Source organism: Papilio xuthus, unplaced genomic scaffold (assembly GCF_000836235.2).
Source record: "Papilio xuthus unplaced genomic scaffold, Pxut_1.1 DF827714.1, whole genome shotgun sequence".
NCBI lineage: Eukaryota > Metazoa > Arthropoda > Insecta > Lepidoptera > Papilionidae > Papilio > Papilio xuthus.
The window spans coordinates 3,981,179-4,000,237 of NW_013530935.1; the positions used below are offsets into that span (position 1 = coordinate 3,981,179).

The 19,059-nt window shown below is 32.8% G+C and overlaps 2 protein-coding genes across 2 annotated transcripts; both read left to right on the forward strand.

Annotated features, from left to right (window-relative positions):
* The first annotated feature begins 1,970 nt into the window (after positions 1-1,970).
* Positions 1,971-10,565, forward strand: LOC106116627 (facilitated trehalose transporter Tret1). The gene is made up of 8 exons (XM_013310517.1): positions 1,971-2,099; positions 6,272-6,407; positions 7,144-7,372; positions 7,605-7,761; positions 8,749-8,969; positions 9,253-9,424; positions 9,529-9,815; positions 10,223-10,565. The coding sequence occupies exons 1-8, from the start codon at positions 2,031-2,033 to the stop codon at positions 10,515-10,517; spliced, it is 1,566 nt and encodes a 521-aa protein (XP_013165971.1). The 5' UTR covers positions 1,971-2,030; the 3' UTR covers positions 10,518-10,565.
* Positions 10,566-10,833: 268 nt separating this feature from the next.
* On the forward strand, positions 10,834-19,045 carry LOC106116626 (facilitated trehalose transporter Tret1-like). Its single transcript, XM_013310515.1, has 8 exons — positions 10,834-11,214; positions 14,501-14,636; positions 16,102-16,330; positions 17,158-17,314; positions 17,389-17,606; positions 17,832-18,003; positions 18,120-18,406; positions 18,651-19,045. Exons 1-8 carry the CDS (start codon positions 11,143-11,145, stop codon positions 18,943-18,945), a joined length of 1,566 nt encoding a protein of 521 aa, XP_013165969.1. The 5' UTR covers positions 10,834-11,142; the 3' UTR covers positions 18,946-19,045.
* The last annotated feature ends 14 nt before the right edge of the window (positions 19,046-19,059 follow it).

Genomic DNA, 19,059 nt, shown 5'->3' on the forward strand with positions numbered 1-19,059 from the left:
GCCCTTGTATTATTAATTGCTATTAACAGTGAGGTAAACGACCAAGTATTGGTATAGAAACAAAACCTAAACACTTCGCTACAGTCTTTGTTGCTTTTCACCGTACATAGCAAGACTTATGATTTCACGCAACATTTAAGACAGCTGTTAAAAGGTTTCCTTTAAAATTTTGAATAACCGTGAAATTCTATTATCGATAGAACATGATGTTGGCTCTATTTTCTTCAATAGGTATGAAAGGGATGACAATATGTTTTATACAAGTTATTCCACAATGGAAATCCACAGTAATGTTCGTCATTTGTTATATATTGAGACGAATTACAACTTAAATAGCGGTAGAGTTTTAGTTTAGTCAGAACAGAATGAAATAATTTAGTGAAGGCCAACGAAATTAAGACACTATACTATTATAACATAGCTATGAGACATCGATTATTTGCTAGTTATTGTAATAAAAGTTTATTTTGCTAACAAAAGAAAACGCTTAGACATACTCTGGAAGTAGACAGTAAAGAAGAGAGGAATAGAATCAAAACTATTACCTCTAACTCTCAAAATATAGAACTATTAGCATGCAGAGTCCGTATCAGCTTTAGATGCTGCAGTAATAGCCCACTGGCTCGGATCAATAGCATAACCACAGTGAATACAGGGGAAAATAGTGAAAAAAGTGTAGGGTTTCTCGTAATCCGTCCTTCCTTCTATTTAAAATTAAAAAAGGACATCAAAGGAAGGTTGATTTATTGTACAAGAGAGATACTTTTTACATATTGTCTGTTCAAACCGTAAATCTTTTTTAATCATTTTACTTTTGCAACATGTTTTGAAAACACACACATTATAGTCAAAATAGAAAGTCTTTCTCAACCTAAGCTATTATTTCGTTATCACGTACGGATGTGTCCTACATTGTAAACGTGATTTCTGTTTAGTGTCTGTCACGTATTCATTAACTGATAAGTTAAGATTAAAACTAGATTTGCGCGAAAAATCTAGTTCTAACTGGTATAAAACTTATCTATATTAAATTGCATTTAAATCTTACATTTTGTTGCTATGCGTTGGGAAGTTAAACATATTTTATTTTCGTATTTAATTAAACCAAGATTCGAACTTTTTTTTACTTTGGACAACTATCATTGTAATGAAAAAATCAGAAAAATTATACTCGGCTATATATTCAACTTTTCCACTTACTTACCTAGCATAGAAATAAAAAAATCATATTAACGAACAAAAATTAATTATAGATAATTACGTTTAAGGATAATGATGTCATTTTTTAAACATGACATGACAAATAATTCTCATCAAAAACACATAATTACTCCAACATCTAACGGGGCCTAGCACGATTTGCGAGCCAGTTTTCGTAGCGTCATCGACAAAATTTGTATTAGATTTGTACAGCGCCCCCTATCGGGCTTACCTTACGCTACCAACTACAAATTTTATAAAAATGTTAGATGATATTACGAAAACGGATATCGCAAATATTCGTATGCGACTTTAAATTTAAGATGACTTTGAAACATAGGGAAAATTAAAGTTAAAATATATTTTATCTTAATACAAACACGTCTGGATTTCCTTAAAATATCATTACAATATAAATAATAAAGATAAATCTTTTCAAGATCAATTTGCTTAACATAGATATCTCTTTAACTTGATTCTTTTGTATAACCCAAGGTCACGTATGCGAACGAACAGACAGATATTTAGATATATTTTTACACCTCATAATGTTTAAGAGCATTCGTAATATTTCAAAATACAAAGGACGCTGTGTGTCGTCGTCTTTTCAGACACATTCATTAAACTTCGTCTGACCGACGCAGGCGCATGTCCTATTAAATAATAAAAAAAATTGAAAAGAAAAAGAAATAAAATTAAAATTAAAACGTGCATTGAGTATTTGCAATTAATTTGAATTAATTAATTTTAATTTGAGAAATTAAATTAATTTAAAATAGAAAGTTTAATGAGATAATTAATTAATTAATAATTAAATTAAATTAATCAAAATGGTGATAAAAGTGCAAATGGAACAAATGAGTCCTGCAGTGAGCAAGTTCAGGAGTATTGCTTCACAGGTGAGCTTTTAAGGATAATATTAAATATTTTTCTTAAATATCCATATGGAGCTTTTAATTGGTATTACTCGTATTTAAAAATACATAAATAATCATATCATTACTGTCGCACTGCATGCTACACTAGTGAGCAATTACTCAGCTCCTAAGTGAGGAGTAAGTATGAAAGTTAATAGCCGGTTAAGTCTTACGATAGAGACCCTTGTTTACCATGTGATTAAAAGTTTGGCAATAAGGCATTCTTTGATTTCGTTTTTAAAAACATTGCCTAGCGATCCCTAAATTTTATTTATCCATCATTTTGTGACTATTTTGTGTCGTTGAAATAACTATAAAATACATACTTATTTAAGTTCAAAATAAAATATAAGTTAGTGTTTGTCGTTTACTTTTGAAATTCATCGATTCGATCGACAAATGTTAGACTTTTTTACATATTAGAAAGCGGCAAACGAGTTATCATCCACCATTGGTCATACTAAAATAAAGTGTTATAGGAATAGCCTATTTTTAATGAACTGAACAAAGGTCGGGTCGTGTAGAAATAGGCATCTTTACTATACCTTTCTACCAATTCAAATATTTTCTTTCTGTGCATCCTCTCCTCCGTAGATTAAAGGTAGGCAAACGCATATGCAATTGCGTATGGTCGGTATATAACGGTCACGTCGCTATTTCAGTGATTTCAGGTGACCGCTCGGTCGTTTGCCACCTTATGATATAAACAAAAAAATTCAGCATCCACTCGAAGTAGGGAAATGACTAGAATATGACCTCTGGCACCTAACTCATCAGACGGAATTCATTACTCTTATTGATAACAATCTCTCTATTGAAGACGATGGAGTAATTTGAAAAGATAAATTTTAGCTTGATCGTTTCTTTTATAAATCTTACTAATATTATAAATGCGAATGTTTGGATGGATGAATGTTTGTTTGAAGGTATCTTCGAAATGGTTGAACGGATCTCGAGGAAATTTAGCATATAAATAGAACATAGTCTAGAACTAGTACTGATCATGTGTTTAGTAGTTCCACGTGGACGGAGTCGCGGGAAACAGCTAGTTACGTAATAAACTCTTTAATCTAGGATAGTATAAAAACTCAGATTATGGATAAATGAAAATTAGAAATGTTTAGTATTGGAAGAATTGTGTCTGTACTTTCACTAACAGACCGGTAATGATAATCAGAATTGCAAACTTTAAATGATTGGGTAAAATGGTTGTAGCAATCTTACTTCTTACTAATATTATAATCGCGAATGTTTAGATGGATGGATGGATGGATGAACGGTTGTTTGTTTGAAGATAACTCCGGAACCACTCAACGGATTTTAACGTAATTTGACAAACACATACACGTTCCAGACTATGGTCTGGAACACATAGGCTTCCTATTAAGTTTTTTTTTAATTCCGCGCCGACGGAGTCGCTAGTAATATAATATTAATTCAAGTCTTAGTTTTGTTCGTGGTAACGGCATACACGGACTGCTTGCATACTAAGCTATTAGAATCTAGCGGGTAGGAGATCTGCGTTTAGTTTATTACAAACGTCAACTGTTTAACTGCTTAAAGATCTCCCATTGCATTCCGTGTATGTCATCTTTAAGATGAACCAAGCAACACAATATGGGTTATTGTATATTTAAAATATATTTATGTTGCTAATGTTATGATTTAGACTTACCGAAAGCATGTAAAGTGAGTCATTATGGGAAAATAGATGTTTTAGTTTTGTTCACTTCCAACTTCCAGACAATTAGAGATTACGATTTGTATATGATCTTAAACAATCTTTGTGTTATTATAAATCTAACAAAGGGTTACAACAAAAGATGAGGAATGACTACAAAGCAGTATTTAAGAGAAGCAATTAGAGATTTTATACGATATTTTACGAATAACATCATTCCTGCTACAACATTTCTACAATGATATTAAAACACTTCACTTGACATAAAAATCATAGACATCATTTGAATAGGCTGTAGCCACGCAAGCCCAACGCAGATTGGTTGACTGTAAAGTCTTTATATTTCTTCTCACATATGACCAGGTTGCATCACAATATTTTCCTTCACCTTAAGGATTACTATAACTATATGACTGACACAAAAGGGAAGTCTACAATTTCTGTAATGTTGCACAACACTAATTTATTACCACATTTGCTATCGCTGTTTTTTTTTCTGTACGAATGAGAGAGATGACGATATAGTTTTACAGATATGTTGGAGCAGTGGAAATCCACGGTAATTTTGTCACATGAATTTAAACCTTAGATACTTAACCTTACCTTGGCATGAATTATAACGATGTTGGATAAAGACGACGACGCTGTAAAGACATTTTTAAGCAACAATTGGAAGTCGATGACCTAAATTTATGTATATTTTCATTGTTCAATGCTGTACGAACGTACTATTATTTTAAAAGACACCTTTTTTACTGTTTACTGAAGAAAGTGGTAAATAAACAATAAGTTTATCATATATCAAATGACAGCAACAAAGATAAACATAAAAAAGGTTAAGTGCTGACATACACTGACTGCTTTAAGTAGCCAAATTTAATAGCTTCAATCAGTTGAAGGCACGGCTAACAATATTTTTGGAATGGTCGGTAAAATAAGGTCCGTGTATGGCAAACAAATACTGATCGAACGCCGAACGCTTTAAGTCGTCGACCCTTACCCCACCAAGTAACATAGAAATCTAGGACGAATATCTGAATGTTAAACATTGACTAAAACACGTGATTTAGTCACATGCCTCGGACAAAAACCTGTAATGCCAAACCGCTTAGACAACAGCGAAACGTGACGAAATAAATGAATAATTAAATACTTAACGAATGTTAGATTTTTTGTCACACTTAATATAAATACACAGTTTATATGTTAATTAATTGACGCACTTGAAATATTATTTAAAATATTTTAAAGGGAACTTTTATAATGCGATAACCGTTTGAAAACTTCTGAAAGTAATTGCTAAGATCAATCCGTTTTTTAGTTTTTTTTTTCTATTGATAAAATAAAATACTGTTTAGTCAGTTGGGTGACGAAGAGTAATTAATATTTAAACAAATAATTTAAAATGAAAATTAACAAACTAAAATTTACACTGCAGTAGTACTTCTATTAAAACATACTACCATCACTTTAATTCTCTTTGGCAAAACAGAGACAACAATATATATTAAAATTAATTTACAGCAGTCTAATTCTACGCTTATACCACGTGTATCCTTTAAAGTTTTTATTTGTACGCTTCATTTAAACTTGTTTGAAAATAAGCCGTTTAAAGAATTACCTACTTTTATTAAATTAAATACAATGTCACACGAAATTTGTAAATGAATTCTAGGTCGTCTATATCAGATAATGTCATGGTTGTGTCGTGATCTTCCTTATAACAGTGCGTCTCCACAACCAAAACCTCTTATCCCTTTCAGTCTCTTTAAAACTGTTATGACAAAAATTCTTATCAAGTGTTACGGGCAATACAATGCTTCAATATTTTCTATAATGTCCTATAAGTTCTTGCATAAAATGTAAACAACTTATTTTGTACATTTTCATTTCAGCAACAAATTAAATTATAATAAAATGTACAATGAAACTATGACAATGTTGTGTCTGAGTAAAATTATTTTTGCGACAAAGTAATTTACATAATTTATTGTAGCAACTTTGTACGTTTGTTTCCAAGGTCTCAAAGAATAATCATAAAAACCTAAAAGACAATTAACGGAAACAACGTGTGAATGTTCAGTATTTTCGACAACAGGCTTAAGTTTAAAAACTTAAAAAAACCTTCGTCTTAGGCCGCGGGCACGAAATATCCGTAAAGCAGAGCGGGCCGAAAGGCAGAGCGGAACGATGTTAGCTTACGAATATTATAACATAAATGCTTAGATGGATGGATGGATATTTGAGGGTATCTCTAAAAGTGCTGAATGAAACTCTATTAAATTTGGTATACATATAGAACATAGTCTGAAACATCACATAGGCTACTGATTACGTGCTTATAGAGTCCCGGGTGACAGGTCGTACACAATAAAGTGAAGCGCACGAAACTAGCGGGAGCGGAGTAGTACTTTTGTTTACATCGCCCCAAATATTTACAAAATGAAGACATTTTTCATGTTTTCTGTTATAGATAATATCATCCTTGTCTCCAAATTTTCTTCTCCTGGACCTTGGGATGGCAATCAGTTTTCCAACGATAGCACTGCCAGTTCTACTTAACGCCCGGGAAGGCTTATCAGTGAATGACGTGCAAGCATCTTGGTTTGGTGAGTATTTAAAACTTAAGTACGTTACATTAAAGTTTATTTGAACGTTGCGTAAGAAATGAACTTAAATCTCGGGTATTCGTAACTTAACCCGACAACAAATTGTTATATTTGTTTGGATCTATTTAAAAATCAAAGCTTACCACGAACGCAAACTCGTTGATAGTACCCGACTCCATTAAAACTAACTACGACTCCGTATTAAAACTAAATTAAACTCATCACTTATTTTCAACAAACAAAAATAGATAACACAATACTAGTTTTAAACCACATGTAAAATACACACGCGTCTTGAAAGATTCAATAAGAATACAAAACGGAGTATTGAAGACGACTTAATTTTCAAATGAGTTTACCCGCTTGATTAGAAGAATACAAGAATTTATTTGAGATGTGCATGGAAAAATGACTATTATTACATTTAAATTAAATGGCATTATTACGTAAAATTTTCTTTGCAGTCACTACCCGAATTGTTTAATGTTGTTAAATTGACGTTTACAGATTGTTGACAATCAATACTCATGACAATCAATACAGGCATAAGCTAACTTTTATGTATAACCATAACTAATATTCATTTATAGTCTTGTAATTATTTTCTAAAATCATGATGAATAAACTAATAAACAATTTTCAAAGCTGTAATAAAAAATAAGTTAATTTTAGTTAGGTTATTTTTATGTATATTTTTGTTAACAATCCCTTAGTTAATTTACTTTTATTATTTCAGGCAGTTTATCATCGCTTACACAACCATTCGGGGCATTCCTTTCTGGACCCATTGTGGATTACCTAGGAAGAAGAAGGGCTAATTTCGTAGTGAATCTGCCTCACATAATAGCATGGATTCTAATGTATTTTTCATGGGATCTGCCTTCCCTCTTTATGGCCAATGCTTTACTGGGGTTAGGGACTGGTATTATGGAAGCACCTATTAACGCATATGTTGGTGAAATCAGGTAATTTTGGTATTTAATATTTAATTTGATTATTAGATATCACTGGTTTAAAAATACTTCAATATTTTCTAGGAGAATAAGAGAGACGAAATTAGATTTTGTACCAAATGTTATGGTAGTGGAAACACACAGTTGTTTCAAGTTGAATCGCATACTTAGAACAACTGGCTATCGGCGATATTTATTGCAAGGAGTTTATATGATATTTCATCTTATACATTTTTTTTTTCAGTGAGCCGTCAATTCGTGGATCACTATCAACATTTACTCAGCTGTTCCTGTCACTGGGCACTTTTGCAATGTATTTCCTCGGGGCTGTGGTGGACTGGCGGAGCGCGGCTCTCATCAGTTTGGCTGTACCCATCTGTTCCATGGCTCTGGTGCTTTTGGTAAGTATTCAAATACTATGGATCCAAGATAATGATGTAGCACAATCTCTGTTTCATGCTATTAAGTCCTGTACGCCTTTGTTTTTTGTATACAAAAAGTTATATGTTAGTAAATTTGCTATGAAATTTTATAAGTTATAAATTATTAAGCGTGAATTTAGTAAGTTTTTTCTTTTATATACATCGCAAGTGAAGAACAGTTAGTTTATCATAAAAAAAAAATCTCTAAAAACTTGTACGATAACATATTCTCCAATTAGGTAATAATCTACAAAATCTGCGTAAAAAGGCGGTCAAAATCGTAACATTGAAGTCCTCACATAACTGTAAAATTAAATTTCAATATGAATCGTAAGATACATAAAAGTGTGATTTAATTACGAACCTTACTTAATAAGGACAATTCACATTGCTGTGGATACAAAGATAATGAGAAGATAAATATTTTTTGTTGCACCTGTTAACAAAACAAGATTTCTGTGTATCCGCCGACAAAATATTGCTGTGTTTTTGTCAAATGCCCGTGAATCTTTACCTTGGACAAGCTTCATATTTTAGTCTTAAAACAATTAATAAAACAGTTTATTTAATAATTATTAAGGAAAATTCTATAATAAATTTATTTTTGTCTTAGTACCGTGTGTAAAAATTTAATTGTCTTCTTTTTTTCTTTAAAAATATTTTAACTATAGCTCAGAGTTATTAAACGAAAATGTAAAATGTGAATTATAACTAAAAAAATATAATATTAGTAGCTATTCCACGCTAATATATCTTCCAGTCTATGTTCTATATCTATGATAAATTTCAGTAAGATTCATGCAGCCGTTCTGAAGATATTTTCTTACATAGATCCCTCCATCAATCTAGACATCTGCATTTATAATATTAGTATGAAGCAAGATTGTAATACGTATGTAATTATGTATTATTTTAATTTAGGCAAATTACTAGTTACATATTATTAATGATTATTCACTGTTTCAGGTACCAGAGACTCCAGTTTGGTTGCTATCACGCGGTAGGGAAAAGGATGCTTTAAATTCTTTGTGCAAACTGCGAGGTTGGACGACGCCGGAGCACGTCAAAGAGGAATTTGATCAACTGGTGGATTATAGCAAAAAACTACAGAACTGTGTTATTTGCTATAAATTGTACAACAGAGATACGCAAACATGCGAACATGTTACAATGAACCCTATTAGGAGGTAAGCAATTACTACACAACAATAAAGTTTTACGTACTTTGTTAGTAGGGGCGACCCATGAGAAGAAGTTTGAAGAATATTGTTTAGTTCAAATAGAAACAAAGCTTATCATTAAGAATAAATGCGTAAATTTTAGATTTCCTAATACCAAGCGAGAAATACCATAACAATTGAATTTCCGTCTTAATTTGTATTATATTGCCTATTGAATTGGTCTAAGTTGTTCAATCTTATAATATGTAATACTGTACAATACTTTCATTTTACTTTTATGTATTTCCAGATCATTGTACAAGTTTAGATACGTAATGCTTGCCAAAGAGACACTGAGACCTTTGATCTTTGTAATGGTCTACTTTATGTTCTACGTTATGAGTGGTCTGACACCTATCAAGCCTAATATGGTCAACATCTGTGGTGCATTCGGTATGGCTCAGGACGGCAAGGATATTGTTGTAAGTATCAACTATTGGTTGCAAAGATCTTTGTATTGTTAGAAAAACATTGCAATCAAGTTTCTTCTTTTATATTTGTAATTTTAGATTTAAATTTTTTGCAGTTGAATGTTGGCATAATTACTATATGCTGCAGCATCCTTGTCATAGCGTCGATCAGATATGTCGGCAAACGTAAGATGGCCATCACCTCTTTGCTCGGCACTGCTATCTCCTGCGCCGCTTTGAGCGTGTACGCTAAATACAATCTCGATGATTCTGTATTCTCCTACGACACTAGTACGTTCCCTAAGGAAACGAGCTATGTGCCCCTAATACTCTTTTATTTAATGGCATTCTTCACCGGATTTAATTTACCATGGGTTCTTGTTGGAGAAGTCTTCCCATTCAGGTAAGCTACGCTACTAAAAGTTATTAATCGTTACATCACTTTATTATAATGTCTCACGAAAGTTTTAATAATTTAATCGTCATACAATAAAAATAACAATCAAGATTGTTCAATCAAGCTCTGTTGCAAAAGAATGCTTTATGTTACAAAAATCTAGTGATGCATCTATAAATCTTCTTAGCGATACTAAGAGTAAAATAAGAGTTGAAATTGATGTAAAAATAAGATGAAAGACTGTATTATAAATCTTAATACAATCATTCATCAACAATCAATTAAAAAAGGTATAAGCGGTTCCAACTATTACCGCATTAGCCGAACCGTGGCTTCATTACTCTTTAAAAACAACAGGATTCTATAAGTTGTTTTTATTATCTATCTGTATAATAGGTTTTTTTATTTTACAGAAGTCGAGCTTCAGCCCAAGGTATCGCAGCAGCGAGTAATTACGTTTTCACATTCCTCGGAGCGAAGTCACTCATAGATCTGGAGGTTTACGGACAGTTGTGGGGTACTTTTGCGGTGTACGCGGCTTTCGGCTTCGTAGGCACGATTTTCCTGTACTTCTTCCTGCCAGAAACCGAAGGCATGAGTCTTGAAGACATTGAATATTTCTTCAACGGCGATAAAATACAAACGTTCGCTAACGATCCTGTCATAAACACAATAAAAAGGCTAAAGAGGAGAAATGTTAACGAATAAATATAAGACTCATTAAATATAAATATTTTACTAAGTAAATAAAGTGATAGTATAACTAAGTATGCGTTTGGTTTTATTTAATCCGATAGTATAATAAAATTTCAATACTTATACAATGTTACAAAATGCAAGAAGATAATCATAACAGATCAGAGATAAATGCTATCAAAAAGCCTAAACATACTCAATTTCGACATACAGAATAAACCGGTAGGTATTGGATGATTCATACTTTATGCTCACTCGTTGTTAACTGCGAGCTCATGTTAGTACAGCTGTGAAAACTACGGATAAAAGAATGGTATATAAAGCTGACTCGCCTCTATAGTTTTAGGCTACGCGGGCGGACACATCGTGCTCGTATCAAATTACGAGCGCCCATTATGTTTGAATAGCGCTATACTGGGTACATACAACGTACAAGTGCGTGTAGTGACAGTGAGTTAACAATCATAGGATGTGACAGCCGCGACGTAAGAAATATATTTGTACCGTCATTTTCGCATTCAGTGTTATCGAAGTGAAGAAATGTTTATCACGCAAATATAATTATTTAATAAGGTGCATAATTTTAGTGGCATCATTATTTATTAATTAGTAATTATTAATTAATAATTAATTAAAAATGGTGCATAAATTACAAGATCAAATTACGAGTACTATCCCTGTTAGTCGAATACGATGTGTTGCTTCTCAGGTTAGTAAATATTTTAATATTTTTAAAAATAAATAAGATCTCTGTAGGATATCAGGCACGCAATTATAGCCTCCGTTTTTTCAACATGTTTCAAATTAACTATATAAAATGAATACCTTGATTATTTTGCAAATATATAACACAAGTGACGCATACGCGTTGTGGAACAGTCTGTCCTCGGCTGTATATCAAATAATTGCGAAGGATCCTTTAAGAAGCCAGACCATCTATTTCTGAAAGGTCGACAACGCTTCTGCAGTTCCTCTGATTTTGCCGTTGTTCATGGGTGTCATTTATCACCTCGTTGTTCCCACCACTCGTTTGTCCCCTTCTCTTATAAAAAATCTTTACCTTCTTCCAAATCTTAATTAACCATTGTATTAAAGCTTGAGAGTTTGGCTTGAGTCCAAAAAAAATCACGACTTCGATTCTTACCAAAAGTTAATGCTCGTATTTAACTTTTAACAAGGCCGTAAACTTTCTTTATTGTCTCATTGTGAGACTAAAGAGTTGCAATATCTTACTCAAAATGACCCAAAAAAAAGTAATACCACTCCGAGAGTAAGTAAAAATATTTCGAAAAACATTTTATATGGAATTGACATTTACATACTTCGGAATATTTTTGTATGTGTGAGGTGAATAAACAAATAAAATTACGTCGATCAGTATCTGTAACTTAATAAAGGTTATTGTAACGGTGGACTTCCATTGTTATATCTTAAAAATAATATTATTACATTTTTTTAAGTCTATGATATTAAATAAAATATTAACTAAAATATATTATTAAACGGAGTCCCTTTAGGCAAGATTCCGAAGATACTGGCAACGTTCCCATGTTGAATACCTATACTAATTCTTTGTCCGAGGTTGCTGCCAGCTTTTCGGTCCCCTGTGATATCGACTAACTTTTTTGATATTTCCTTAAAAAGTCTTTAATTTTTTAAATTGTTTGTAGTCAATAATAAACGATGTTCCAAAAAGAATAAAAATAAGGTTTTACACGCTTGGTAACCACCAAGCAAATACATCAAAAATATATTTAATTTTTGATAATTAAATAAACTTACTAATATTATAAATGCGAATGTTTAGATGGATGGACAGATGTTTGTTTGAAGGTATCTCCAGAACGGCTCAACAGATAGCCGTGAAATTTGATATAGATATAGAACATAGTCTGGAAGAACACATAGGCTATTAATTAAGATTTTTTTTAATTCCGAGCGGACTGGATCGCGGTTCAGCTAGTTATATAATAAATATAAAGGTCTCATTAAGTTTTAACAATAAAAAGGTCCACAATTCTTATTCGACAGCGAAGGCTCAAATATTGCGAATTGTCTTTCTCTGTCGTTATTTTCTTTTTATTTTTGATATAAATCATGCGCAAATAAAAATACAGCTGCAAACGAGGCCATCTTATTATAATGTACATCAAATACTTTAATTTAAACAGGAAGATTGAATCATTATTTAACTATATTTGTTTAACAGAAATCCTTTAAGATAGGCTTCGACTGCGTTTATACTTATCTTGCCATAATATTTTCTCTGTATTTTTAAAGAGAATTTGTCACTGCAGTTGAAAACCAAAGTTATACATATAATAAAATTGCAGTGTCTGTATGTAATTAAGAAAAAAATACTTTTTTGTAGACATCATGTATTTGCGTTGCTTATAACGAAAAACCAAATTTTATAATTTTCGGTTGCCTGTCAGTCTCTCTGTCTGTTTGTCTATCCGAAACGACTGGATCCGACCCGATTTCGACAGAATTTTCAATGGAAGGTTGCTGATGTGTATGGAATATTATGATCTACGGTTTGTAAATTCTGTGTTGACGAAATCGCGGGCGATCGCTAGTTTGTGAATAGTTAAACAAAATGTTAATACATGATGTTTTACATTGTACATACAAAGAAATAATCTTTAGTGCTTTCATGATAACAAACATGTAAAGGATTTACTTAACAAAAGAATTTAACGTCTTAAAACATTGTTAACCTGTATAATACAGCAATAAAATATCTATATATAATATGTACATGCAATGTTTGCGTTGACGTCTTTCACTTATACTCGTATAATATAATAGAAGAAAGAGAAACTTTTTAAAACACAAGTTCAATGTCTTGTAAAAAATCATCCACACTTTATTGAAAGCTAATCGACTTTTAATAATAAAATAACTCTTCAAATCAATTTAATTCAATTTCATCAATGGCTTCTGAGACCTAAATCCTCGTAAATTATATCTGTTTAGTCAAAGATAAGGAGACGGAGGAAGTTTTATACAAGGATTTTGGTCATAGAAACCAACGATTAATTAATTACATCACGGTCCATTTTTTACGTATTTTTAAAGAATTTTTGCACAATGATGTTATGGTTCCTATTTTATGGTTCATTTTTTTTCACGTAATATGTTTAGAGACCTAAAATAGGATAGCCACTTTATCAATCTATGCTGTATTCATTTACTTATGCACTTAGAATCCAGTTTCCAGTTTTATAAGTTTCTACTTTCACATTTAAACGATATTTTAATAGTTGATATTTAAATTGCAAAGCTATAAACTTTACTAGTCACAAAGTTGTTGAATTTTAATTTGATATCTCTGCGTAATTACTAGGCCTTAAACTGATATTAAATCCATTTATTCATTGATGTGTGCGTACATGCGTGTTTTAACTCTAAAGAACAGTAGTTTACCTTGGCTTTAACATCTCGACTTTACTTTGTATTACACCAATGTAATCTTATGTACATCACACAAAAAGGTCAATCACAAAATTTCGTGCTTGTAACAATAAACATCCAAATTATATGGCAGGCATTTAAAGAGTAAATGTATCACCTTATGCGAATTCTTTATTCCAAAAAAATTATCGAAACCTATGCTAATATTCGAAAAGAAAATTGATTTAAATTACACGTATATTAATTTGTCTTTTTGTCAGCTCTGTGGCGCCGTGATAGTCAATAATAAATGAAGGCCACATATTTCAAAATGTTACAATACGGGTTTACCATATTCCAGTACAGTAATACAGTATACCAGTACTGGCATCATGTAAACACTAACTGGTGCCAGTGAGCCAATACAATCCATGCGGGTTCAGCACGACTGTCCAACTATATTACCATAATGCAAACGAGGCATAATAAAACAAATATCAATGGATTTAATAGACCTGTCAATTTGAATATTTCAATTAAGACTAAAGATTGAAATGTTAAACGAACCACTTCTTTAATTCAACGCAATTGTATTCCAGGTGATAGCATGTATGCCGCCCAACTTTCTGCTTCTAGACCTCGGTATGGCGATTAGTTTCACTACAATCGCCGTACCGAGTCTTCTTAACGCCAAAGAAGGATTATCATTGGATGAAACACAAGCATCTTGGTTTGGTAAGATAATATTTTTTATTTTTTTATTTTTATAAGACTAGGAGCAAACAAGCAGAGGGAACACCGACATATTCATCGACGCTCATGGACATCTGCAAAATCAGAGGAACCGCAGATGCGTTGCCGGCCTTTGAGATGGTGATAGTTCGCTTCTTGAGGACCCTAAGTCGTAACGGTTTGGAAATACCGCCATGGACAGACCATTCATCTGTGACCAGATGCTGTGCGAGGTGCAAAATTTCGTGAAAACCGCACGGTTGTGTTTTGCCAGCCATCGAGATAGTATGGATGAAACTTGGCGGTGAGTCGTGATGTCCGATGACGGAACTCAGCGGCAGGAATAGTTCCAAACAAAATTCTGCTTCTCCTTAATATTCATAATGCTTAATTAACCGTCATAACTACTTAATATTCCATAACTAGTATGACCTAAAACTCTACTAACTATACCCCGAGGATACTTCGAGAAAGGATATGAATTGAATGTTACTAGCAGTTCAAAATGACTCAAGCCGTTTAAGCTATATACGTACACAAAGAAGCAAATAAACGCGAACATCCTCCGTGGTCAGTTAGGCTTATTCCAATCACTTATTTTTAGACCACAGTGTACTGACTTGAATCTTAACAGTTTTTTTTTTATAATTTATCATCATCATCAACCTGCTCTTATCCCTACAGAGGGTTAGTACAGTATGTACTCCTCCATACATCTCTATCACCCGTCATATCTGAATTCTTATTCTTCTTACGCATATTCTCTTTCACACAATCCATCCATTCTTTCTTTGATAACCAACTTATATGGACTTGGAAATTTTTAAACTGTGTGTTTAATGAATTACTCAATGTCATTTTGTTCTTGTTTTTTTTACCTATTCGATGTTTTTTTCATTCTGTAAAAGATAACCAGTGAATTTACTGTAACAACGTAACTACATGGTTGGTTAAAATAATGGTAAATGACATGTGATAATACTATACAATACGGTCCAAATAAGACGAGCATTAAATCGCGCCATATTGTGACGTCAAAGTTCTCAAATCTAAGATTTCAAAAAAGTAGGGTCTGTAAGTATCTTTTAAAAATCCTTTTAAATATTAATAATCTCCGAGTTCAATAAATAATTTATTTAAACAATTATTATTTTATTTATTGTCTTTATTTCTTGCTTCAGTGCTTTCCAACAATTTTTGACTGATTGAGGGCATTGACGCATATTCTTATCTGGTATGAAGACGGTGAATAATGCAGTCCTTTGAATTATTTGCCGTATTCAAATATTAGTTATACAACATCTTGTATATTGTATTTAATTTCTCACTACATTTTCAACTGAAGATTATGTTATGTTACATTATAATATAATGTTACAGGCCACCGTCGTAAAGGTCTACTGTCCTTGTATCTTTAATAAAAACTATTTCTTGTTAGTCGGGTAAAAATAAAATGATTTTTTTTCAGGTAGTCTTTCTTATTTAACTCAGCCAGTTGGAGCATTGCTGTCAGGTCCAATAGTCGACTTTTGTGGTCGTAAAAGGGCTAACTTCTTGGTCAATATTCCTCATCTTGTTGCTTGGATACTGCTGTATTTCTCATGGGATTTACCTTCTTTGTTCATCGCAAACGGACTCCTGGGATTAGGAACTGGTATCATGGAAGCACCGATCAACTCCTATGTAGGAGAGATCAGGTAAAATCTCTCAATTTAATTCCTAGCTGTGTAAAGTGCTACCAACATGCTACCAAACATGATTGATAGATGTCTATGAACACGTAGATTGGTTCAGTTTGCCTTAATATTTTGTTAGGTGTACCGCTTATTTCGTAATTTCGAGATCGATAAGCTAATGTTTATATTAATGCGATTTCAATGGTATCCTCAATTTCGAAAGACGAAGATATTAGTTTTAGGTCAATGGCTGCAATCTTATCTTTACGATTTAATCAAAGAATATTTAAAAATACGAAGATGTATCACTATAATGTCTTAATATTAGATTTGATTCAGTTTTAATTTTAACTACACTTCACTAATAATTTATTTTTATCCTGAAAGATAGGATGTATGTTTCCGAAGATGTTAGTGACTCTTCGAGTCTATTAAATAATGAAATTTGAAACGATTGATTTTCAATCACACAAATAGAGTAGTATTGGCACGTCTCTCGTCCGGCTCTTTATTATCTACTTGTGGTCGCTGACCCGAATTCCTGAACGAATCAAACATCAAGGTTAGGAATGTTAGGAAAGTTTTTGAACATAAGCAAAAATCCTTCTCAAATCTTCACAGTCTAATAAAGGCCATTTTAATTGTCATTATAATTATTTATAACATAGTAAGTAAAATTAAGAAATATGAGTAATAGCTTAGATAATGATCCAGCAACAGCTAGAAAATGTTAACAGCAATGGATTTTTCATTGGCTTTTAAGATCACGGCAGAAAGTCTAACTGACAATTAAAGTATTCTTAACTATTATTATTTAGTAATTGTTGGTATTTAATTACATTTTCCAGTGAGCCATCAGTACGCGGTGCTCTTTGCACTCTGACACAACTATTTACATCAATCGGTGTATTCGTTATGTACTTTCTGGGCACCGTGGTGGACTGGCGAAAAGCGGCGTTAATTAGTCTTGTTGTACCCGTGAGCTCTATGGCTTTCGTGTTCCTGGTAAGTGAAAATTCTTGTGCAATCATTATTCTTGGCAAATATTTATATGATACATTCTTATGGTGTATTTTAAGGTCCCAGAAACACCAGTCTGGTTACTTTCTAGAGGAAGAGAAAAGGATGCATTGAAGTCTCTTTGCTATTTGAGAGGCTGGACTAAACCAGAAGACGTTAAAGAAGAATTTGATGAACTGGTTGAGTACAGTAAGAAACTTCAGAAGTGTGTCATTTGTGACAAGATAGATGACGTGACGAAGAGTTGTGAACACTATAAAATGAATTCATTTAAAAGGTATATTACAAAGTAACTTACGCAGGTGTATATTGCTTTAAATTTGTTGTAGCCTTTACAGCCCTTGTTTCTATTGGTAGCTACAAAAAAAGTTACGGAACCGTAATAGGACTCGCAAAACATTACTCGTCAAGCGAAACGGAAAATCTTAATAGTCACAGAATATATAGAGTGTCTAATTTACCTTATAGAAAAACATCAATGTGCGTTTACTTTTTATTACAGATCTATGTACAAATTTAGATACGTGATGCTGTGTAAAGAGACGATGAGACCCTTGGTGCTGGTAATGATGTACTTTCTATTCTACGTCATGAGCGGCCTCGCACCCATACGGCCCAACATGGTGAACATCTGCGGTGCACTTGGCATGGCGCAAGACGGAAAAATTGTTGTTGTAAGAAACTCAAAACATCTTCAAACATAATACATAGTCCGATTCTTGGGATAACTTTCGTATTGGAAGCCTTTAGATTGTTCATATTTTTTAATTCTGATAAATTCCTATTTCAGCTTATGGTCGGCATCATAACCTTCTTAACTGCCCTCATAGTGGTGACTTTAATAAAAGTGGTTGGTAAACGCAAACTGGCAGTATCAGCGATGATCGGTACTGCTATATCCTGTGCTGCTCTCAGCGCCTACGCCAGAAAGAATCTCGCAGACTCCGTTTATTCTTATGACACTAATACGTTTCCGACGGAAAAGAGCTACGTACCTTTGGTGTTATTCTATATGGTGGCTACTTTCACCGGACTCGCCGTTCCGTGGGTACTGCTTGGAGAAGTTTTTCCATTCAGGTGAGATATATCTTAGTAGTGTCCAGTAGTCTAGTATTTTACATAGGAGGAAAGTTTAATTTTGTTGCAAAAGTTTAAATTTATCTGGTGCCAATGAAATAGTTGAAATAGTTTTATTGTGCCTACACAACTATTAACAGCAATTATTTTTATTTAGTTCTTGCGTTACCTTTTTCATTATAAATTAAAAAAACCTTTCACTCTTCAGTTTAGTGATATGTACAAATAATTATTTATTTTCTAGGAGTCGTGCCTCAGCTCAAGGCATCGCGGCAGCCAGTAATTACATCTTCAGTTTCCTCGCTGCGAAAACATTTATTGACCTAGAAATCAATTTAAAGTTATGGGGCACTTTTGCTGTTTATTCAGGGTGCGGTTTCCTTGGCGCTATATACTTGTACTTCTATTTGCCGGAAACAGAAGGCAAAACTCTACAAGAAATCGAAGACTTCTACAACGAAGATAAATCAAAAACATTCGCCGATGATCCGTTTATAAATTTCTTTAAGAGAATCAAAAGGAAAAAATATTCGATGTAATTGAGAAGTATTTAAATTATTGTATAATTTTATTTTAAGACCATAACCGAATTAAAAGTCTGCAACTCCCTACGCTACGGTTGTTTCTTTGTAATAGTAAGCTAATACTTACTG

Bases quoted from the DNA above. Each gene is read 5' to 3' on its own strand.
- LOC106116627 (XM_013310517.1), top strand. From the start codon at position 2,031: ATGGTGATAAAAGTGCAAATGGAACAAATGAGTCCTGCAGTGAGCAAG. The intron at 2,100-6,271 runs GTGAGCTTTTAA...TTTCTGTTATAG, and splicing joins TCAGGAGTATTGCTTCACAG to ATAATATCATCCTTGTCTCC. The intron at 7,373-7,604 runs GTAATTTTGGTA...TTTTTTTTTCAG, and splicing joins GCATATGTTGGTGAAATCAG to TGAGCCGTCAATTCGTGGAT.
- LOC106116626 (XM_013310515.1), top strand. From the start codon at position 11,143: ATGGTGCATAAATTACAAGATCAAATTACGAGTACTATCCCTGTTAGT. The intron at 17,607-17,831 runs GTATATTACAAA...TTTTTATTACAG, and splicing joins AAAATGAATTCATTTAAAAG to ATCTATGTACAAATTTAGAT. The intron at 18,004-18,119 runs GTAAGAAACTCA...TTCCTATTTCAG, and splicing joins AAGACGGAAAAATTGTTGTT to CTTATGGTCGGCATCATAAC.